This window comes from Scylla paramamosain, chromosome 18, assembly GCF_035594125.1.
Source record: "Scylla paramamosain isolate STU-SP2022 chromosome 18, ASM3559412v1, whole genome shotgun sequence".
Lineage (NCBI taxonomy): Eukaryota > Metazoa > Arthropoda > Malacostraca > Decapoda > Portunidae > Scylla > Scylla paramamosain.
The window spans coordinates 12,074,266-12,099,152 of record NC_087168.1 but is presented as its reverse complement, the minus strand read 5'-3'; the positions used below and the strand labels follow the sequence as shown (position 1 = coordinate 12,099,152).

The window sequence follows — 24,887 nt, the reverse complement described above, 5'->3', positions numbered from 1 at the left end:
AAAATTAAAACAGTTTCATTTTTTTTCCCGACGTGGTACGAAGTGGCGACGTCGGCCCCACCTCGTGCCATCACCTCGTGACACCTCGTACCCTGTTCGAGACACCTCGCGCCTATTGGCACGACGTCGCGCCTGGCGCGCAGTGGTGCGAGCTCGTGCTACCTGGGCGCGAGGTGTCACGAGGTGTGGTGCGGGGTGGTACGAGGTTAGTGCGAGGTGGGCGCGACGTTAGTCCGAGGTGGGCACGAAGTTAGCGCGAGGTGGTGGCGAGCTGTATAATTGCCTCTCACGTGACCTGATCCAAGGGGTATATAAACAGCACCCGTGGGCCACATGGTCACTTATCTCGCAAACACAGACAGAAGAAGAACCCTCCCATCTCCAGCCAACCTTTCCAAGATGCCCAAGAAAGGCAAGCAGCAAGCACCACAGCAGGAGTCTTCCCCGAGTCTGCAGGAGGAAGAAACTGGTGATGTTCCTCCTGAGGTTCCTGACGACACTGACGTTCCTGATGTGGAAGTGGTGAAGGTACAACCTGTTGCTGGGCTCTCCAGGAAACGCACTCGGCCATCCAAGAAAGACGTTCAGGACTACCCCTTCAACGACGACCAACTGAGGGAGATAGCAAACTACGTCCAGTTGCATCCAGAGCTCTACGATAAGCGGAACGAGAAGTGGCTGAATCCGGCGTGGAAGGAGAGCCTCTGGAAGGACCTGGCCCAAACTTTCTCGGACTGTTCTCACCAGCAGGTGAAGAAGGTGGTGGACAAGAAGAGAACAGATTTTGGGAAAATCGAGAAGAGGGAGAGCAAGAGTGGATCAGCAGCCAGGCCGAGGACGCAGAGGGAGCAGAAGATCGTCGAGGTTTGGGCCTTCCTGGCAGGTCACATCGCCCACGAAAGTACGCACCCTAGTGATGACTTCGGCAGACAAGGTGACGATCAAGATTCCTCCAGCCATGAGTCTGTCCTATCGGCCCACTCAATTGCCAGGAGGAAGAGGAAGAAGGAACGGCAGGAGGAGGAACTATCCAGCCCACGATCCACCAAATCTACCCAGGAGAGCAGTGCCATCCAAGAACTACTCCAGAGTGCACAGCTGCTAGCTACACGAAAACCACCAGTCGAGGGACCTGACGCTGATATCCGGCAGTTTGTTGAATTTATGTACACTCGCCTGAAGAAGGTTTCCCCCATGCATCATGGAGTACTCTTCTCCAAGATCGCGTACATGATCAGCCTCATGGAGGAACCAGTGATGGCCAGGAGTGCTATTAAAGACCCGAGGAGGTTGCTGGATTCTGTGCCCATGCCACTAGGAGTTGCGAGCCCATCGCACCTGTGGCAGCCTCCTGCACCGCCTACTCTTGCTCCTGCTCCTCCTCCTCCTCCTCCAGTCTATCATCAGCCGCAGTACCAGCAGCCACATTACTCGCAGCCCCAATACCAACAACAACAGTACCAACAGCCTCAACAACAACAGTACCAACAGCCTCAACAACAATACCAGCCTCAACAATCAGAACAGCAACAGTTCCCTCAGCAGCCACAGCAGCAGCAGGTGCCCACCCCAATACAGTGGGAATCTATACTCGGCTGTTCACCGTCCCCCGTCAAGACCCTGCAGCACACAAGTACGACCACCAAACTCCAGGGCCAGAAGACGAAATCGCCGGCGAAAAAGGCCATAATGTCCCCCATGATCGAGACGCCGAAGGGCTACGAGGCGGAGGATAGCGACGAGTAAATGTAAACAAAATAAAAATGTATTGCATATAAAAATATGTTAAAATGTATGAAATAAATATGAAAAAAACAACTATATTTTTTCCCTTTTCATTTATAATATAAGTATGGATATAAAATAATAACTGGTAAAAGGAGACATTAAAAACACTTTTTTAATGTTTCCTTTTACCAGTAAAAAAAAATTATAAACTACAAACTGAATATAAATAATTGGGACATAAATGGTAAAAGAGAAAAAAAATATACTAAAACTTGGGAAGTTAAGAAATGGATTGAAAATTGAGGATTTGAAATGATAACAGATAAAAGGGAATAATGAAGAGTTGGTAATAAAGAACTTGGAAAATAATAACTGAATATATAAATAAGGTATTGAAATAATAACTGGTAAAAGGTAAAACACTTGGAAAATTAAATCAGAGAATCACACATGGAAAAGGTACTGTCCCCATAATATATATATATATATATATATATATATATATATATATATATATATATATATATATATATATATATATATATATATATATATATATATATATATATGAACATTTTATAGCTTTGATATATCCATCAAGTATAGATTTTATTTCAATGTCGTAAATATGAAAAATTCTTTGCTAAAATTTTAATCTTATAACCAGACAATCTTAACAATTTTAGACCAAAGTCTTATGTAATTAATAAATGAAGGTGTTTAATTATCCAGATTTGCCTATTACTTAATAAGTTAATAATTTTTGTAAACATTAAATTCATATTTAAAATTTTTTTTAACATATATTCTATTTTACTCTTATTTCCTTTCCCATTCCCTCCCACCCAAATATGATATTCCTATAATGTATATAGTTTATATTTTGGGATATAATTCAAAGTCAAGGAAGCTTAATCGGTTTCTTTATTATCAAATACACAGATAACATTTATTAACACAGCTTATATATATATATATATATATATATATATATATATATATATATATATATATATATATATATATATATATATATATATATATATATTATTTATTTATTTAATTATTGCTCCATCCTTTGTTCGTCTGCTGGTCGTCCTCTTGGATATACCATCCTTTCTTGCCAGGGAACTGCGCCTGCTTCTGATGCATAGTACAAAGCCAGGTAGTCTCGGACGGCCTTTGCTTCTCTCGTTGGATTTGTTCCCCGTCGAGTTTGGAGGCGTTGCATCAGATTTGGTATGTTCCTCCACGATCCATCAATCACGTTATGGTCACCATCTTCGCAGTCGACTTCTTGGGGATGGAAATTTGAGTAGCGGTCCAATATCAGGTTGTGCATCACACACCCACACATGGTGACAATTTTGACAACTGCAGGTCGTTGTAGCATGGTAGTGCCGAAGACTCTAAATCGTGACTGCAGGAGACCGAAAGCATTTTCCACCACACGACGGGCGCGAGACAACCTGTAGCTGAAGATTTTTTCTTCGTATACCTGGGATTGATGTGAGTAAGGTTTCATAAGCCAGGTCTTGAGGGCGAAGGCATCATCAGCAACAATGTGGAATGGGATTGGCGTGTCGTCACTCGGCAGGAAGCTGTGCTCTGGAAATCCCACTCGTTTCTGCGCGATGGCATCGTGAAGGGTGCACTTGAACCAAGTTCCTCCATCACCAGCACTTCCTTCAGCACCTACGTCGACGTACAGGAACTTGTAGTTTGCATTTGCGACGGCCATGAGGACAATGCTGTGGAACTTCTTGTAATTGAAGAACAGTGATCCTGCATGCCAGGGCCTCTTCACTCGAACATGCTTGCCATCCAGACCACCTCCACACTTGTGATAGTTCCACCTCTTTGAGAATCCTTCGGCAACTTGATTCCATTCTTCTGGAGTTCTTGGGCACTTGAGCACCTCAGGTTTGTATATGTCAATTATGGCCTGGCAGACTTTAGGTACGAATCTACAGATGGCGGTTTTGGAGACCCTGAAGCTGTATTGCAGACTCGTATATGAATCGCCGGATGCCAGGAATTGGAGGGTGACAGCCAACTTCAACCCCACTGACAGGGGCTCTCTCATTCTGGTGGCTTTTTTGGCGAGGATTGGAGTAAGCCGGTCCACCATCTCTCTGAAAAGTTCAGGTTTGATGCGGAGGAAGTTCTTGTAGCCCTTGGTGTCTTCTCGGTTGAGCTCCTGCAGCAGGTGGTGAAAATCGCCATGCATCGATCGTCTCGTAAGCCATTCACGGCACCATATTGTTCTGGGTCTTCTTGCTCGTGGCTGGGGTGGCACGGGAGGTTGCTGTAGACGTCTTCTTTGCAGCAGCAATGCAGCAGCCACCATCAGGATTCCTGCCATCAGTACTTGAGCCTCTTGTCTGTAGTTTTCTTCCTCCATCTTCCCTGCTTGCCAGTCTAGCTTTGAGTGACTTGATCATCATTCCCCACCCTTTATATACCGCTTGGGAGGCGCTGCAAATATTGGACGCATCCTCACAACACCCCGTGACATATCGTGACAGTACATCGGCAACAACCTCGTAATTAATTAAAATGCCTGTGCGACCCCTCAAAACGGGTCGTCGGGTTGGGCCACACCTCGTGTGCACGTCGCGATGACCTCGTGCCCACGTCGTGATCACCTCGTGTCACGTCTCGCAACACCTCGTGCCCAGATCGGGCTCACCTCGTGCCACATCGCCACACCCTTGCGCGCAATGTACCCGACGTCTCTGTTTCTGTACTGTTTCTACTCGTGGTGTGGCGCGCACTCACCTCGTGCCACGTCGTGCCCAAAAAGTGCGCGTGTGGCAACCTACCTTTACGAACCATGCGCTGCCATATGTAAAGAGGCAGAGTCGTAGTTCTCAAGATTTAACTTTAAACTTGCTTACGAATGACACATCATACTTGCCTGTTACCTAATACTTTCAACAGCTTCTTCAGTGCTCAAGGTTCAAAATCTTCAGGTGTAGATCCTTAATGACCCCACACCTCTCCACCACCACCTCTATCATGCACCGTGCCGTGGTGGTGACTAGGCGGTGATGAAAGAACTATCTGGGTATTTGTCTGCCTTAATTCCACGCCCAATTACACAACAACAATGTGGCATTGTTGTTTTCATGGATCACCACGGCACTTAATATCAACACCACAACATGAGGAAAGAGGTTTGTGCACATCCACACTTCAACACCGCGGGATAAAACTGTTTACATCGGTAGCGCGTGCGCAGTCGTGATAAATGCGCGGGTGAACTTGAAGTCTGCCGCGTCATGGGTTTATGTAACACTGAAACTTCTCTAATGGATGGATATTTATTAGCATCTTCTCCACAATTCATATTTGTGACCATTACTTTGCACTTAATACCGTTATTTTCCCATCACTCCATCTCACCCCACAAATAGTAAATAATTAAAGATAAGCAAATAAACAATAAATAAATAAATAAATCTGGGTTCTTGACTTAAACATTTTCAATATGAATGTCTTCCATCATCCTTTTATCTCCCTCTTCCTCCAGCAAATTTCCTGATGCACAGTCCATGAATTATATTGCAATTACTTTGTTCGCCATTCTCCTAAGTGTTACCATTTTTCATCTTTACACTTTATCATACTATTTCCTACACACACACACACACACACACACACACACACATATATATATATATATATATATATATATATATATATATATATATATATATATATATATATATATATATATATATATATATATATATATATATATATATATATATATATATATATATATATATATATATATATATATATATATATATATATATATATATATATATATATATATATATATATATATATATATATATATATATATATATATATATATATATATATATATATATGTTACAGTCAATACCTGAATCCAGACAATTTGTAAAGTGACTTATTTTTTCAGGCAATTTGTGAACTGCCTGGTTAGGTTAGGTTAGGTTAGGTTAGGTTAGGTTAGGTTAGGTTAGGTTAGGTTATAACCTAACCTAACCTAACCTAACCTAACCTAACCTAACCAGGCAGTTCACAAATTGCCTGAAAAAATAAGTCACTTTACAAATTGTCTGGATTCAGGTATTGACTGTAACATATATATATCAATACAAGCCTTGTATAACATGTTACTCAAAAGTAATTTTTTTTCCATGTTGCATTAATGCCCATAATTAATGGCTGGTTGGACTGAGACCCATCAACATCCTAAGTAAAAAGCCAGTGATTTCACACCATATGCACATTCAAGCCCAATGTGAATAAGGCAGTAAAAATTTTTCCATCATCTTTGACATACCTAGACACCTTGTATAGATTTATATCAAGTGGGAACATCACAAGGATACACATCCTGGAGAATTCCCAGAAACTATCCCACCATCCTGACAACTCTTAAGTGTTCCCCATAACACTAAACTTGGTGCCAGTTAAATCAAAGAATCTCGTCCGACTTTAAGCAAATCAGAGCTGCTCCTCTGCATCCACATCACTTGATAGGACAGGAAAAATGTACTAGAGTGAACTGGCCCTTTGCCCTGCACCATTCTTGGATGGAATATAGCAAGGAACGAAAACAAAATAATATTGCATGATATTTTCAAGTTCACAAAGGTTTTAAACATTTTCTTTGTCATTTTCATTGCTCTGAAAGGTTAAAAATCTTTACTACTGCAAGTTAATGTTTATTTGCCATCACATTTCACCTACAGATAGTGTATAGGTAGCTTGTTAAAAATAATCATAGATAATGAGGAAAAATAAAAAATGAAAAGTAAATATCAGGAATGTCATTACTACACACCTGCAAGAATATCACACACACACACACACACACACACACACACACACACACACACACATACACACACACACATACACTGTACTAACTTGACCTTAAATATTATGGTCATTGAATATCAGGAATCACTCAGCCCTAAGCTACAGCTGACACCTGGAATCTCAATCAGACCCTGACCCAGAGTCCTCATCTGATGCTTCGTCTGATGTGACCTCCTCCTCCTCCTCTTCCTCCTTCTCTCCTCCAGATTCCTCCTGAGAAAAGGATACCTTTGTTAGTACTTCATTTTTAGCAGACATCACTTTGTTTATTTTGTTCTACATATATGGAGAGAGAGAGAGAGAGAGAGAGAGAGAGAGAGAGAGAGAGAGAGAGAGAGAGAGAGAGAGAGAGAGAGAGAGAGAGAGAGAGAGAGAGAGAGAGAGAGAGAGAGAGAGAGAGAGAGAGAGAGAGAGAGAGAGAGAGAGAGAGAGAGAGAGAGAGAGAGAGAGAGAGAGAGAGAGAGAAATTATAGCTTACTTTACCATTGTTAAATAAACTATATTGCATTCAACTGCACATCATGCATAAAAATCTTAAGCACTACTGTTCCCCAATCATGTGTGAATTTATATTATTCTTTCTCATTATTAAAAAATTTCATTTAGCACATAAATGGATTCCAAAGACTACATTATAATGGGATAACAAAAAAATGAAAAAAAAAAAATTTTTTTTTTTTTTTACTCTTCCTCACTTGATCAAGGAAAGAATGGCTCTCCTCTCTCCCTTCACCTTTCTCTGCACTGGTTCCTACATACCTTCTTTGGTTCCTTCTTCGGTTCCTTCTTGGCCTTCTTCTTGAGGGGCTTGTCATCACTATCCTCACTGCTGCTGGACTCATCGATGAACTCCTTGGACTTAAATCCTGATCCTGAGCCAGCCTTGCTCGGCGACACTGTTACTGCTGCCACCTTCTTGGAGGATTTCTTTGCTGGTGATGACGATGGTTGCCCCTTGAGGGAAGCCTTGTACTCCTTCATTGCCTTCTCATACTCCTCCTTGGCTTTGGCTGCCTTGACTTCCCATTCCTAAAAAGGATGAATGAAGGAATATAACACTAAGACAACTGCAGGAAGTCAATAGGTCTATGTATGGCAGTCCTTACATAAAAAAAATTTTCTTATACCTATATGAGAAGAGTAAATTTTTCAGTAAATTTCTTAAGATGGTGACTAAGCCTTTTCAATTTTCTGCAAATGAAATCCACCCACACAGCACTTCTAAGTATTTTATGCATCTCATCAATGGCTCTTAATACACTGTTGTTGTTTTCAAGCCTCACCTTCTTGTTCTCAATGGTCTTCCACTTCTGTCCAGCCACCTTGGAGATCTCAGTGATGGAGATGCCTGGGTTCTCCTTCTTGATCTGTTCACGGTTCTCATTTAGCCAGATGAAGTAAGCTGACTGGGGACGCTTGGGCTTGTTGCTGTCCTTCTCTTTCTTTGGTTTACGTTTCCGGGGCTTCTCAGACACTGTCTTTGTTTTGGTTTGGTCTGAGGGAGGAGGTGAGGAAACAATGGGCTGAATGTAGTATTATCATATGATGAGTCCTATTTGCCTTTTATTCTTTTCAGGTCACATTAAAAGTTTTGGAAAAAAAAATAAATAAAATTGAATGTCATGATGTGCATTGAAAAATCATCAGACATTAATGATTTAGAAAAAAATAAAAAAATAAATAAACAGAAAATAAAACTAGCAAAAAAAAAAACAGTATCAACTATTTGTTTCCCATCTTCAATGTTATTTGAAAAATGTTTGTTTAAAATAAGGAGGAATGCAAAAATGTTCATTAGCACAACAATTAAGTATGTCGACAACAATTTTGCAGTATTGTCTATGCCTCTTATTTTACTCACCCTTTCTTTCTTCTCTTTTTTCTTCTTTTTCTCTTCACCAGAACCTTCATCCTCTGAGTCTCCTCCCGAGTCTGAAGAATCTCCAGCAAAACTGTCATACCTGTGGGGAGGAGGAGTGTTTGTGTGAAGAAAGGAAGATGTGTTTCTCAATGCTAATGAGAGAATATGGTAAAGAGCCTATTCACAGCAACCACACAACAGTTTTGCCTTCACTTGTTTGGTAACTCTCTCTTAATACCTCCTATTAATGAGGATTAAATTGTGAAATCAATCAACACTAAGTATAACAGAAGGCAATAATATATATATAATGTAATGTGAAAATAACAGCAACTAGCAAATTTCTGAAGTGTGTATGTGTGTGTGTACACACACACATACACACCAAACTTTCTAGGACTAAGCAAATAAAAGTAGACATAACAATACATCCTCCACAAAACAAATAGGCAGGTACACTTGGAGAAATTCATGGAAACAAGCATTAAATACTGACAGACTGATACACACACACACACACACACACACACACACTAACAACCTTCCTCTACTCACTCCTCAGCCACATCACTGCCTCCTTCATTGGGCACAAAGTCCTCATCCTCGCTACTGTCCTCATCATCCTGGTCACGCTCCTTGGCCTCCTCACGCACCCGACGCATGTAAGGATCTGGCTCGTCTGCATCGCTGTCATCAAAGTCATCGTTGCGGCCGCCACCCATCTCCTGCAGGGGAAATGATGGAAGTGTTTAAGGGTGATGCAGATTACAAAAATGTTTAATGAGAGAGAGGGTAACAGAATAACTACCAGTGGTGAAACACATGGTTGTCAAGGTGTTTAGGGAGTGAAGAAAGCTACAGAAGTGTGTATTTAATAAGGGATAGTTTAGGAGAACAACTAGAGGTCCACTGAATTGTGTTCAGGGTGATGTTTATTGAGGGTGACAGGTAAGTGGAAGACAACCAATGGTAAAAGAATGTAATGGTGATGGGGACTATGGGAGTTGGATACTATATAGGAAATAAGGAATGCACACAGTGGGAAGACTGCTGATTGCTACAAAGAGGAATGGGAAATGTAAAAGGAATTGGGGATAACTGGGTACATGAAAAAAGAATGGACATGGTTTTGGTTATGTTCCTTTTTAATGCTTAAATACTGAGACAACTTCCATTGTAGAAGGGGAGAGGACAGCAAACAAGTTATTTGAGGGCACTGGAAAAAATGAAACAGAGATAAGGATAAAGATCTATGAAGTATGATGAGGATCATGACATGGTCATCCAGACAGACAGACATTTCCCAGGACTCTTGAAACACACACACACACACACACATACATATGAGAGAGAGAGAGAGAGAGAGAGAGAGAGAGAGAGAGAGAGAGAGGAGAGAGAGAGAGAGAGAGAGAGAGAGAGAGAGAGAGAGAGGAGAGAGAGAGAGAGAGGAGAGAGAGAGAGAGAGAGAGAGAGAGAGAGAGAGAGAGAGAGAGAGAGAGAGAGAGGAGAGAGAGAGAGAGAGAGAGAGAGAGAGAGAGAGAGAGAGAGAGAGAGAGAGAGAATGGTATGAGAAACAGAAGGGGAAAGTTCACAGGTTCACAAAAAAAAAAAAAAAAAAAAGCTCACAACTCTTCTGTCAAATCAAAAAAATATACAGATATAATGGAAAGTATCTGTTCATATCAAAAGATAATGAGAGAAATTGTTTGAGTGAAGCAAATAAAGAAAATTTTGTCTTCATACTTTTTGTATATATACATAGCACCTCTTACTTATATTATGTAGTAGTTTTTTTTTTTTTTTTTCTAAATATCAATAATGGAGAAAAGGATCTACTGAATCCACAGCCTTACTACAGTACCAAGCTGGTGCTCATATATCTCAGCAAGTTGCAGATACACATCAAAAGTCACAGGAATGTAAACCAGGTTAGTTAACATAAAGTTTCCAATATATAAATTTGGTAACATAGGAGTTTAGGCAACCTTCAACTGATGGATGCATCAGATTCCATACTGAGAAAAATCCAAGGCTCAAGTTTTTTTTTTTTCCCACTGACTGATACCCTTTATATAATGACAGATGCATTCCCAAGGGTAATATATACAGCTCTATTGTATCAAAATTTTTCCCTAAAATACTTTCACAACTGAGGTGCTTAGTAGCTAGAGGGATTTCATGCCACCAGCAGCCTATCACAGGTTATGTTGGAAGGCACTCTCTTGACTCTCAAGTCAATGAAAAATAATACTCCTCCCACACACTGTAATGGAACCAGCTCCTTAGGGAGGTGAATGAGTGCCGTGCAATCCATCACAACACAGGACAAGCCTTCCACTGACTTGTATAGACAATCACCAAAATCCATTACAATGTCTTTTTCTGAGGAGTACAACATAATGTTCTGTGCTCTACTGAAGGGTGGATGTACGACGTGGAAGGTGATGATCTTCCAAGAGAATGGTTGGGACACAACAGAAATAATGACCATCCTCAGGGAACACATAACTATTGCCAAGGTCCCCATAGGAGCTCCACCAGACTGAGCAAAATGCCTCTGGTTGCCATAGTTGATAAATGCCATTGGCAATTCACTTTGAACATATTTCAGTTTTCTTGAAAATAAGTAACATGTAGTTAATTACAGTTTGGAGAACTTTCATCATATTTTTCCTTGTTTTTGAAATTTGGGATGAAAACCCCTTATGCTGTTGAGCACCTCACATGCTCTAATGATATTATCGCTTCACTCTCCAAGGTATGAGTGTACCAACCTAGGCTTATAAAACAGCAATGGTGCTTGGTCCTGATTCACCCAGGGTGACCTGTGCTACAACCTAACCAAGACATGCATCATCAGCGCTTGCAGCATGTAAGAATGTTGACATGAAGACACACAGTCCCATACGGTATGCTCAAGGTAAGCAAAGGTCGGGATGGAAGCCACCCACACGCACAAGGCACAAATCAACAAGAGCTATTAGTCTATGGAATGATGGTGCAGCGAGATGTCTGGCACAAGAGCACAACCAACATTGCTTACATGGTGATGCTTGACAACAGGACCACAAAATGCCACACAGCAACAGCTAAGGAGATTCAAAAGTACTTCTGCTAGTCAGCAACACAAGTATATTTCTGAGGCCATATGATAGTATGTATAAAAAGAGAAAGGAAATATCTAAGCTTCATTGGATGGTAGGAATACTCACGACAAACTGTGGAGAGGCAGGAGTTAGGATGCTCATGTTCCGGGATGTTACTGGAGGGAGCACAGCAGCTGCCTCCCTTAGCCTCCCGTTATCACACTAATTTTATTCTTATTTCAAAGGATAAAACATATTAAAAATATCAAAATAAATACTGCATCATGTGGCAGGTAACAACTGTTACTGACAGTGGCGTGCCTGTTTAGTGACAGCTTGTTGGTGTTCATCATTATCACAGCAGATTATATCTCTCACAGAATAACTATTCTATAACTTCCCTAAGTTTTTTTTTTACTTGATCCTTAAAGGACAACATATCCTACCAAGCTCCTGCTTAGGAACCAAAGGTTTATTCAGAAAAAAAGTTTACAAATATTTCCATGAACTTTCTTGGTTCAAAAGTGATCAACAGACTTATGAAATGTAATGGTGCTTGCTGTGGCAGATGGTTACAAAGATTTCTGTGTGGTATTCCTTGCAATGATGCTCATAGATAATAAAAGTCATTTAAATACTGTACTTCACTTGATGAGAGCACAATGACATCAGATGTCCATTCATTCATATACAATATAATAAACTGCACTTCATTACATGTGGGGATTTAAAGGTAAACAGAAATGACAGAGTAGTGTACATGGCAGTGCCACCGTCAAAGACAATAAAGCAGTCACTTATTGTCTTCATTGCTTTGTTACTACATAGAATTTAACAAATTTCAGATTGATATAAATTTTAAATCTGAGATGTGGCAATGTCACACTCCACCAGAGAAGAAAATGAGAAATCTCAATATTTCACTGTGCACGTGTTAGTAAACTCCTGCTAATAAAGATGCTGTTCAACATTCCCTCCTCATGACATCTAATTCATTGCAAAATAATGCAGAGTCCCTGAGGTGTACACTCAGCCCTCCTTAACCTTGTACCCACTGGCCCATGAGTACAGATATTTCACTATCACAATTTTTCCAATAATGCATTCAGACTGATACTTTGGGAAAGTTAACATCTTTTCATCAAACAATCTTTTTTCTGATTCAGATATCTGAGAAAAATTGTTAACTGAAATTATTATAGTTTTTGAAAAAAAAAGTAACCTCAGGACATCACCCTGCCATCTGAAATTCTTGTTTATGTTATACACACTTCAGATGTGAGCAAGAAGTTTGCAACCAATTTTTTCCAAAAAACATTCAATAATTTCATGATCTTTGTTGTCATGACTTGGGATATGCCTAGAGTGGTGATGTAACCAATAGATAGACCCCAAAGTGTGTAAAAGCTCAACATGTCCATTCTGCTGGGTGTACATGAGAGAACAAGGTAATAAACTACAGGAAGAAGGGTAAGGATAGGGAATCATGAAAACACCACATCACTAAATAAAAAGAATAAGCCATCAAGTAAATGGAGAAAAGGAACAACATTTTTACTTAACAAGCTGCAGCTGTTTGACCATCTCGGGCGTGGCGTCGTCTCCCAACAACATGCCAATCTACTTACCATCTTGCCGCGGTTCTTAATCCTCAGCTTCTTCTGGTTCACGTAGTCAAAGAGGCGGTTGTATTCACCCTTTTCAATGCTGCTGAAGGTGTTGACACCACCATTCTTTATTTCAACCTGTTAGGGAAAGAGATGAAAGTGAATTGCCAGAACCAAAATAGAAAAGGAAAGAAAGACATAAATAACTACAATATCCTCTCGAGTTTTGCAATTGCTTTCTTCCAAAGGTATAGCACTAAACTTGCGGATCACAAATGCAATGCCATGACGCAGCCGCAAAGCACCATTGCATCCACCACAGTGGTGAGACACCTCTCATTTGTTTGTGCTTTTTCACAATGTGGCAGTGCTATCACCAGCCTTCCTCTACCCTTCTCTTGCATGCAAGTCAGCATGATTGGTGTTGTGGCTAACAAGTGGTTTATCCATATCTTCCTCTCCCTCTTCTCTCACATGCAAGCTGGCATGACTAATGTTGTGGCAAAGAGGTTGTTTATCTTCATTAATTTATATGTTCAGATGTGAGAACTGTACATAGAAATATGTATATAATACACAGCACACATGTATTTATTTTTACTATCTGTAACACCAATGGTTGAAATGCATGACCCATACACCACAAAAACGCAAAACTCGAGGATATAATGTACGAAAGTCAGGATGGTAAGAATTTAGGAATCAGCATAAAACTTGGATACTGTGAAACTCAAGTGATACCACATGATCAGGAAAAGGAAATGGAGAGGAGAGACAGGAAACTATATGCAAAGGTTATGTTAAGGAAGAGTTAGGATGAGAAAAGGAGTGAGTTTAATGTAAGATCTATGTGAGTGTATGGGGCAATGTCAAGGATGGAGTGAATGCTACATAATTTCTGGCCTAAATAAAAGTTGAGAACAATTTTTTGTGGGGAGGGGAGGGATCATATCCAGTTTCCAAGATGAATCAGGGAGAGATATTGTGGCATTTAAGAGTAAGCAACTGATTAATTGAAAATGGGAAAGTAACAAAGAGGTCACATGGTACACAGGAATAAAACAAAGACATAACATTACTGCAAGTGATGGAGCAGACACAGCTTAAAACCGACACCACCACCAAGCTCACCCACCTCAAAATCAAAAGATCTTGTGGTGGATCCTGACCGAGCAAAGTTAACAGATGAAATCTCGTCAAAGCGGATGTGGACTGGAGGCTTGTGCACATAGATGAGGCCTCGCTCCAGAGGATAGAGGTAGCCAGCAGCAGCCTTGTAGGAGCAGCTGATTCCTGGACTTCCTGAGTGCCTGGAGAGATATAGGAGGCTGATGGGTTTCTACTTATGGCATATGGAGTTCTATACTAAATATCTTCGACTAAAGTCACTCTTAAACTAGGGTTATCAAGACAAGGTACCATGCCTTGTCTCAATGTAAGAATAACAATAAAGAGGAAAGGGTCCTAAGTCCCTTCACTTCATCTTTACAGCAATCTTTTATCAAGTACAGGAAATGATAGATGTATGTATCCAGTTATTATAAATATGCAATTTGTTTGTGTGTACATATTACTGAAGTATGAACAAACATCTGAAAGTATAGTTCAGATGTTAGCTGAAGTCTGACTGATTATTAAGTCAGTTACTAGAAGTTTTATTGTGCAAGTGCTGTTGCTCACATATGTGAGGTTGTTGAAATAATTTAATACTACAGGTACAGTTTTTTGCATTTGTAGTGTAAAATAGGTTTATTATTTCAGAGATTGACTATATTTTTTAAACAATTAAAATTTAACACCACCCATATCCTCATTTCCTACTAAACACACATGGCTATGAAAATAATGTAAACATATGTACATTACATAACAAAACCAGATCTAAACCCAGACACAATTGCAAACTCACCCCGTAAAGTTCCCAGGAGTGACAATCTTGCGGTTGCAAATTCCCTTGAAGATTTTGCTGATGACTTCAAACTGAGCACCTGTGATTTCCTTCTCCAACCGACCTTCATACTTCTCCTGCAGCTCCTCTCTGCATGTAGAACACCACAACATGAGTAACAATTAGCATCACTTTTTCAAAATACCCTCTGCAGCAGAGAGATAAAACAGAGGGAGATGCACTATTCATATCTAATAGTAAATCCCATTATGAATTTCTTCAACCCAAAGACAACACACAATACTAACAAGTTAATAAGTGTATCCTGAGAATAAGAACTTAGGGGTATGAAGTCCTTTGTTGTCATCACCACAATTATCATCAATGCCTTGCTCCAATCTAGGGAAATCCTTTTTAGAGAATGTTAGAGCTTTGTGCCACACACCATCTTTCTGTAATCTCTTCCACAGTTCAATTCTCTTAGCACTTACTAACAGTATCTTACTATACTCAGTCATATTTATGAATTAATTCCCAAGTGACAGTTCATCATCCTAATTTTATTCATTCATTTACTATTTTAAATAAGCAAATGGACCTTGAACTAAATCAGTATAACTAAACCCACATCACCAGCATCACAGCCACACTTATAATATGGCTGTCATGGACACAACAATCAAGACTTCCTACATGCCTTCAACTATGATACAACTATGATACAATGTCCACAAAAAAGATAGAGCATTTGACCATGATGACAGTGGATTATGGCGCATGGATTCTTGTGGGATTTGCTGCCTCATTTCTCTGCTGATCATACGCTTGGCAGCACTGTAGCATTTTAGGCACGCCACCCACCTTCACTCATGTGTCATTGCCCTCAGAGTTCTCATAGAGGTCAGATTACCATTTCTTGTCCACACAGTGCAACTGCCTGTTTATATCTGCAACACTTTCTCAGCTGTACTTTGCATCAGAAGTGAAAGTGGGTCTCATGAGGAAAAGGTAGAATTCTGGCATGAAAGGCAGAAAGAGTCCTGACAAAAGAAATATCAAGGAGGGCTGGGTAAGGAAAGTCAACCATCAGGCAGCTTGTGGCAGCTGCAAGGGGACTGCCACCAAGTATGATCTCATGCATTAAAACATCTTCTTGAAGGCCAAGGAAGACTTCCAAGAAGACAGATATCCTCTTCAAGTGAGAAGTGATGAAAGACCCATGAGTTACTGCCAATGAATTCAAGAAAAAAACATCCAGCATTATTGGGGGAAGTATCTGAGAGGACAATCCAATACAATTTTGAAGAACCTGAGCCAGCCCACTCGCAAGCCTGCCAGCAAACCAACTCCTCACAAAGCAGATAGCCAAGAAATGGCTCAAGTTTGCAAGGCAATGCAAACAATGAACAGAAGAGGACTGGCATAAGGTTCTTTGAAGTGATGAAAGCAAGTTTTAAGTGTAAGAAAACAACCAGAAATAATTAGAAGACTGAAGGGCTCTGACTGCTACTTGTCACTCTACACGGAAAAGTCTGTCAAACACTCAGATGGAGTAGATGGTTTTGGGATCATTTAGTGGTGTAGGAGGATGGGGAGGCTTGTGTTTCCTGCCAAAAGGTGAGACAATGAGATGAGACAGGTATATCTAAGTACTACTTGTTATGGAGCTGCATGGCTGTGGGAGTTTCATGCAAGATGATGCTTCTTGCCATGCAGCAAAATCAGTTAAGAAGTGGCTGAATGAGCGAAAAAATCAATGTGTTGAACTGGCCTGGGAACTCACCAGACCTTAATCCAATCGAAAACCTGTAGAATAACATGAAAAACCAACCTGCCACCTGCAACACACCATCTGTTCCACACCTCATCCAAGAAATCAACAACATAGTTAAGAGGTGGAAACTTGAAAGTGAGACAGATACTTTCACAAACTTAGCAGATTCCATGCCTAAATGAATCAAAATGGTCCTTAAAGCAAAAAGGAGAGATGACAGTGTTAACAAACATACTTTAGCTCCATGTATCAATGTTTTGTTAGTGAAACCTTGATTTTTGCCTGTCAGGGAAAGGCAGGGGAGAGGTGCTCTTTTTTTGCAGACACTGTAATACTTTCTATATCACCACCACCACCACCACTCACTCTTCAAGGGGCAGTTCAACATAGTCGGTGTCATCACCAGAGAAGAGCAGGATGAGGTAAGGATAGCGGGTCTGACCTTGCTTGATGGGAGGGTCCAGAGATACCTGTACAGGGGAAACAAATTAAAAGTAGTAAAATAAGTATATGAGAAGCATACAACCATTAACACACAAAAAAGATCATAAGGGCTACAAGGATGCTACTAAAATTTTCATCATACATACACAGCACCATGTTTCTCTTAAACAGGATTTTTTTTTCACTTTCAGAACTTTTAAGGATATTGTCAAATTTTAGAAATCCAAACCTGTACACTACAGTTTTGGAGATAATGAATTCTAAATTAATAAAGGTACCATTCAGAATACTTCTTTTATGCTGCAGAAACACATTTATTTATACTAGAACAAAGAGTATTTGTAAAGCATTAATTGTGTCATTTGAGATAATGGACTATATACCCACAACAAAGAAATGCTGCCGCTGGTCTGGGTGAGGCAGTAAGAAGAGACGCAGAACAGTGGTGACGGGGATTTTGAAGTCGAAAGTTTTACCATGGAGCTGGATGAAGGTTGGGTAAATCTTGATGTCATAGCGACCACTGCAAAGAATGAAAAATATTAAATACTTTTGCTAGTCATGTTAAGATGGAATGATAACTGATATATCCATAACATTCACAGTGTATTTCAAAGCATTCAAGTCACATTCATTAACATTAGTATTAACATGCCAACTAAATTCACAATGGCACTTGTCCATTTTAAAATCTTCTTCAACAACACATGCATGGTGAAAGGAACTGCCTATTGTAGATCAGCAGGCTTTTTTGCAGTCCCTTCTTATGTTGTTATATTCTTAAAATAATTTTAAGGGCAAGAAATTATTGTCTTCTATCCCATGGATTGATTTTACATTATACCAGATTTTTTTAAATAACAGGCCTGCTTTAGAGTCAACAATCTGCTATAATGAATAATTATTTTAAGATTAAGCTGCAACTAAATACAACATACAAACACCAAAAAAGATAGAAATGGTGAGTAGAGGAGCAGTTGCAGCAATGATAACAGCAATGACATACCGTGGGGTGAGGCACTGCACCTCCCTGAAGATGGCGAGGGCATCACCCGTGGCAGTGATGACAGAGGCCTTGGACATGACACGCTGCTGGAAGCTCTCCACAGGGTCGTCTCCGGCCAGCTCTGAGGTAGGGATGTGGAACCGCATCTCCATCAGGTTGATCGCTGCATCATCATGCTGTGTGAAGGATGGTGAAAACAGGGACGATGGTTATTTCAATATCTGTAATTGCTATTATAATTTTTTTTGAATACATACTTATTTTTTCCTAGGATAAAGTCACTTACAATCCTGATGATTACATTTTATGTCATGCAAGGATAGCACCAGCCATTGTATTAAATAATGGCTAATTCTTGGCAGACATAACCGAATAGGTACATCATATACCAAATCAAATTGTACAGATATATCATTTACCAAACACAATGAGACAAAATTACTAAGAGCTGATCCTCAGATGCTGTTAAAAATTTCAGGAAATTTTCTTTAGATATCACTGCTGTGGTTATTTCAAGATGGAAAAAATCTCATCAGAACTTTGATTAGGTTATGGAACCTGTAAATTCAGTTGTTTAAATCCCAGTTGCTTTTTTTTTCTTTTTTTTTTTATGCTAGCTTTATACTATGAATGAATACATGAGAAGCAGTGTAAAACTAACAGATATCCAAGACTCACCTGATGAAACTCTAGCGTGACCTCGTTCTTTCCTGTGGTGCAGCCGGATACATTATTCAGGGGCACCTCAAAGGAAGGCATGGAGCTCACATCGAAGGACAGCACAGCTCCCTCAAACTTGGCTGCTCCATAGTTCCAGCCCTTGACGGAAAACTCCTTCTCAGTCATGGTCTTGCTGTATGTGTTCTTGAAGAATTTTTCTAGCTTTGACTGTTCCTGTTATTAGAAAAACCAAAATCATTAATAATTTTTATTTAATCACTTGCTCATTTATCATTTATTATTTAAGCAATACACAATTTCATTTCCTCTCTCTATATTTTCTTTTATTCTTTACTTAAGTTACAGTATACAAAGTAGTTTTATTCTATATGATATAGAATGTTCAGGGTGGGTAAAAAGAATGTTTGGTAACATTATTATCCTTAGCTCCTCCAGCTTCATTTCCAGCATTAACCAGAATAATGTCATAAATGAATATGTAATAGAAACAAATAAATAAATAATAATAAAAAAAAATGACAAAAAATAGATAGCTCAGAGAACCACTCAACTTATGATGTCATACTTTTCTCATTAAGGAGCTATCATCACCCTTTAATATTGATGTTGCAAATCTCCAGTTATGTTCATATTATATAAAATTCCAGCCCCATCATGTCATCTGCATACATCTAATGTTGGATGAAAATGCTGCAGTAATATGCTTAAACAAAATAAAGGAATGGATAAATATGCAAGCCCATTTGGGACTCAATAAATATAAATTAATTAAAGGAATGGATTACATATATAAACCCATTTCTACACTTGAATGATAACAAAAGTAAGGTGAGCACCCACCGACTCCTTGAAACCCCCAAAGCGATATAGGTTCCCAGCTTCTGTAAAGATGCGAAGGCCATAGCCACCTGCCAGGCGTTGCCAATTGACCACCTCAAGGTCAGTGGCACCCAGAGACTCCACCTTGCCAGTCTTCACATTGCGGAAGGTGATGCCTTGGTCACTAAGCTTGAGTCGCACTGGCACCTGCAGGGCAAGAAATTGGAGTGACATTCCATTATAATTCCTCCATGTCACACAATATACAGGCACATATCATAAATCATAGTATACTGTACTCTGTGGCTCTATACAAATTTAAGTAGCTTGTATGTTGTATTTAGTGTAACAAATCATCATACCTAATTTTAGCAGCTATTGCACTGTATGAAAAACAAATAAATAAATAAAGCCAATCTCAATCCCAAATAGATCCTGCAGAGTCACTCACATGCATTGTAGGGTGCTGGGCTTGTGCAAAGCATTAAAGTTTGTAAGGAGTGGGGAGTAAGAATTTTGAATAGAAAACAGGAAAAGAATTTGATTAGGCTTGATGAAGCGATGATTGATTAACCAATTTCTGTGTGGCCATCAACTGTATGAGATAAGAAATGGTGAACTCTTGGGCACTGCTGTGAAGAATGCCAGATATTCTTTTGCTCTTTCACCAGTCTCAATGTGGCTTTTCTTACCCTTCTCATCAGTTTGCACTTCTCATTCTGAGTAATTTGAACCCTACATGTACCCACTGCAAATACTGCAAATTATTTATAATGCTGACAGCAATTTTTTAAAGATTTATCTGTTTTTTGGGGGAAGCAAAGTTAGTTTGGTTTGATTAGATTAGTTTGGTTAGGTTAAGTTAATTTGGATGGGCTGGGTTAGATGGTGGTGCAGGACTGCCAGCTGGCAGCCAAGGCGAGAGGTGGCTGGTCCTCTCTGGGTGAAAAGTGCCAGTGAGTGTTATTGCTGTGTTACTTATCTGTGAGGATCAAACTGTTTTTTCTGATACATTTTGGTCAGCTTTGTATTATTCTGCTTTCCATTTATATTGCAAAACATTAGTTTCTGAGGGGATAGGGGGTTGGAGCAGTAAAAAAATAACAACTGATGATTTGTGGAAAAAGGAACTAGCAGATTAATTGAAAACAGGCCAAAAACTACCAGAAAAAATTTTGTCTGAAAGAGAGACTGGTGAAAGAGTAAAAATTTACTAAATGCCATATCTTACAGCCTAACCACCTTTTGCACTACACTAATGCCAACTGAATAATTTTTAACAGAGATGATCCTACTCCTAAATTAATTAAGAGTGACATTGTTATTAACTATCAGATGGGGGATAATTGGGTACATTCATATTTTTTTACTTGTCTAACAATTTTGGATGAAATACTATTTTTATGGTAGATTTTGATGTGCTTTGATTTAATCTAGTAACCATTTCCATCACAAATGTTTTTTTTTTTTTTTTGTTATATATCCCCCACCACACACATAAACAAGCAGAAATCCATCAAAAAACATCAACAAAACCTAATCTAATCAAACCTAACTTAACTAAACCTAACCTACCCTAACTGTGAATTTGATAAAAATTAATATCTCAGGAAAGAGAAATTTGTGACAGTAAAGATATACACCACTGTGTTATATGTGACCCAAGTACTTCATTGAGAACAATGTTTTTTTTTTCTTTTTTAGCCATGAGACGGTTGAATATGTATAATACTGATAATTACACTCTTAGACGCTGCTGGAAAGAATAAAGTGTCTTACAGCCTCAGAATCTTGCGGCCTAAATTACCACCAGCTGAAGAGACCCACAACAGAAACACCACGACCTGACAATCTTGGGCTCCAAGTAACTAGCGAGTTAATTCTCAGGCATCATTACTTCCAGAATTTGTGGAAATTGCCTCGGCCTACTAGTTTCGAAACAGTGACTACTTTTTGGTGGCAAAAATATTATTTTTTTCTTTTAAATCATGATCTACACAATGAAAGGATTAGCAATGAAATTAATGAACTGAATTAATCTAAACCATCCTAGCCCTCAGATGGATAAGCCTGAGTCATTTGAATATTATCATCCGCCTGTCTACAACCACCAAACCATCACGGAATGCATTAAATCACACGGCACAGTAAAAGCGGAGGGGGGAAAACGCCGCAAAACACCCGCGCCATAACTTTAGTAACACATTACCATCCTTAATTACAGATAACTTTAAGAGCTGAGCCTTTTATGTGTGAGTAGAAATGCTCACCATAGTGCCCCGCGACTCCATGGTAACATCGCTGTACTCTAGCACCGGCACTTCCTCCTTCATCGTGGATACTCTGAGAATCTCAGCCGCAGTCCTCAAGCCTCCCGTTGATGCGGCGTGTTGTTATTCCGCCTTGCCCGGGAACGCTCATTCACTGTTCACAAAGAAAAAAAAAAAAAAAACTCAAATTCTTAAGACATCTATTTTCACTGAAATATTTTAATTACTTAGAAATGAAAAAAATCTAAATATCAATATATTTCAATCTATTTTCATCTTTTAAAGACTACTTCAACGTCGTATTGTTTTGAAGTACTTATGAACGTAATTTTGTGATTTTTTATTATTATTATTTTGATATATTCAAGCAAGGATGAAAAAAAAATAAATAAATAAATAAAGGAACTCACGGAAAATGCCCTTGAAATACATAATAAAATGGACACCTAATATTTGTAAACATTCAAACTCATTATATAAAAGTACTTTCCTTGCTGTTCTTACTACCTAGCTACTTACATAACATTATAGATGCGTGAATACAAATACGTTTGAATCAGATTATTATGTAAACAGTAGGTGATAAACTGATAATGATACTTATTATTATCGGAGGTAGATCGATGATGGCGGGAGATTCAAATCACTTTAATCATTAGCAGCCTGTTGCAAGTTAGGTTGTCACTGCAGTGCAAGGCCTCACCCACCCTTTTCCTCTCAATTATTACAGATTTTCCATAGCCAAGCCACGAGAGAGTACTCTCCCTCTCTCTCTCTCTGTTGTACTTTTTTACTACAACAATACAGTCAATCAGTCAATCAATCAATTGATCAATTGAGAGAGAGAGAGAGAGAGAGAGAGAGAGAGAGAGAGAGAGAGAGAGAGAGAGAGAGAGAGAGAGAGAGAGAGAGAGAGAGATTGACTGACTGATTAACTTTATTGTTGTAGTAAAAATTACAACAAAGGAGGAAGACGGGTCCTGCCGGCCTCCATCCACATTACAAAATTGCACATACACATACATATTCATACATACAATACATATACATACATACATAGACATACATATATGAATATACACATACATACATACACATACACGTACATATACATACACATACACATATACATACTTACACACACATACATACATACATATATACACACACATTTATTTACATGCATACATACGTACACATATACATATATACATACATACACACATAGACATACATACATATACACATACACTTACATATATTAGATCTGTATATACAAAAGGGGATACGTGTACACAAGCACATATACACTATATATAAGGGGAGACATGTCCTCCGGGCCGTCCTTGAGACAGTAAAGGCCCGGGCTACTCCATGGAGTGGTAAATCTAAACAAACAAACTGTTCACAGTCAAATGGAGATCTGAGTAATGAGGAGAGGTAATAGTGGTACACCCAAACACTAATGACGGATTTACGTACAGCCAATAGGGGGCCCATGAGGGTATGTATACACACACACTGCATCACCAACTGGGAGCAAAGTTCGGATATTCTTGCAGAATAGCCATAAGAGCATTGGTGTTTATTAGCCAGAAGATAAGCTGCTGCTGCAGGTCAAAAATACTTGGGGGCCGAAACTTGTCGATACAGGGACAATCCCTAACAGTGATGCAGTGTGTGTCCTCCAGGCACTGCACACTGCTTACAGCACACTGCAGGGGGGTTACTAACCTCCCAGTAATACTTATAGCCTAGCCTAAGACGCATCGCCACACTATCCAGAGATGTACCGTATCTTCCATAGGTGTGATCACTATCCTGGGAGACTTGTACATAATGGAGGCGGCTAGGACTGCCATTATGACAGCACTGTGCTGCATCATCAGTAATGCTACTATTTACATAGTCCCTAATGCTATGGGTTACATAGTGGAAAGTGTACTCAATACCAGGTTCCACTGTCTCATCCAGAAGGGCAAGCTGGGCCAAGTGGTCTGCCCTTTCATTAAAAAGGATGCCTACATGTGAAGCGAACCCTGGCACCAGTCTCTTCAATAGTGCGAATGATCCCAAGGCACATGTGCTCAATATCACAGTCTATAGCTGCAGGTGACAGAATGGCACGTAATGCAGCCTGACTGTCAACAGAGAGAGAGAGAGAGTACTCTCTCGCGGCTTGGCCTTGGAAAATCTGAGAGAGGGAGAGAGTTTTTCCAATATTGCCGTCAAAATGCCCTTAATTAACTTTGCTAGGCTCCCTAATCTATTTATATATATATATATATATATATATATATATATATATATATATATATATATATATATATATATATATATATATATATATATATATATATATATATATATATATATATATATATATATATATATATATATATATATATATATATATATATATTACTCTCATTTCCCTTTGGATACTGTGACTCATTTTCGTAATCCTCATATTTGGATTGGTAGAATACACTGACCTTTCTCTCCAGTGATAATAGTTGGAAGATTCCCTTTAAATTCTATAACGGTACTTTACTTATTAATGTACCACAGTACACTATGGATAACATCCCATACCATTGCAACTCCACATGATGATACTTTGTGCTTATATTTAGTTTTCCTAATTAATACTATGTGCATTCACTTTAATTATTCTCTATCCAATGGGGAGTTTTTGGAACTAATCCGTCATATGTCGTCACTACTGCCTGTCTCCTAGTAATATGAACAAAAATATTGCTATTGTAAATCCCACGTGCATGCAGATGCATAGAACACCAATCACTATGATATTTTAAAAAATCCGCATCAACTTTCA

General features: G+C 39.2%; 2 protein-coding genes across 2 annotated transcripts; one reads left to right on the top strand and one right to left on the bottom strand.

The window, feature by feature from the left end:
- The first annotated feature begins 333 nt into the window (after nucleotides 1–333).
- On the top strand, nucleotides 334–1,746 carry LOC135109358 (uncharacterized). The gene has a single exon (XM_064020748.1). The coding sequence runs from the start codon at nucleotides 334–336 to the stop codon at nucleotides 1,744–1,746; it is 1,413 nt and encodes a 470-aa protein (XP_063876818.1).
- Nucleotides 1,747–6,444: 4,698 nt separating this feature from the next.
- On the bottom strand, nucleotides 6,445–22,207 carry LOC135109116 (FACT complex subunit Ssrp1-like). Its single transcript, XM_064020199.1, has 14 exons — nucleotides 22,049–22,207; nucleotides 19,800–19,985; nucleotides 18,957–19,172; nucleotides 18,279–18,454; nucleotides 17,660–17,795; nucleotides 17,195–17,298; nucleotides 15,076–15,204; nucleotides 14,302–14,476; nucleotides 13,188–13,304; nucleotides 9,029–9,198; nucleotides 8,474–8,573; nucleotides 7,896–8,090; nucleotides 7,372–7,641; nucleotides 6,445–6,825 (listed from the first exon to the last, which is right to left on the bottom strand). The coding sequence occupies exons 1-14, from the start codon at nucleotides 22,109–22,111 to the stop codon at nucleotides 6,733–6,735; spliced, it is 2,130 nt and encodes a 709-aa protein (XP_063876269.1). The 5' UTR covers nucleotides 22,112–22,207; the 3' UTR covers nucleotides 6,445–6,732.
- Nucleotides 22,208–24,887: the final 2,680 nt, after the last annotated feature.

Bases quoted from the DNA above. Each gene is read 5' to 3' on its own strand.
- LOC135109358 (XM_064020748.1), top strand. From the start codon at position 334: ATGGTCACTTATCTCGCAAACACAGACAGAAGAAGAACCCTCCCATCT.
- LOC135109116 (XM_064020199.1), bottom strand. From the start codon at position 22,111: ATGAAGGAGGAAGTGCCGGTGCTAGAGTACAGCGATGTTACCATGGAG. The intron at 17,796-18,278 runs GTATGTCATTGC...CATTCTTTGCAG, and splicing joins GTGCAGTGCCTCACCCCACG to TGGTCGCTATGACATCAAGA. The intron at 7,642-7,895 runs GTGAGGCTTGAA...CATCCTTTTTAG, and splicing joins AGACCATTGAGAACAAGAAG to GAATGGGAAGTCAAGGCAGC.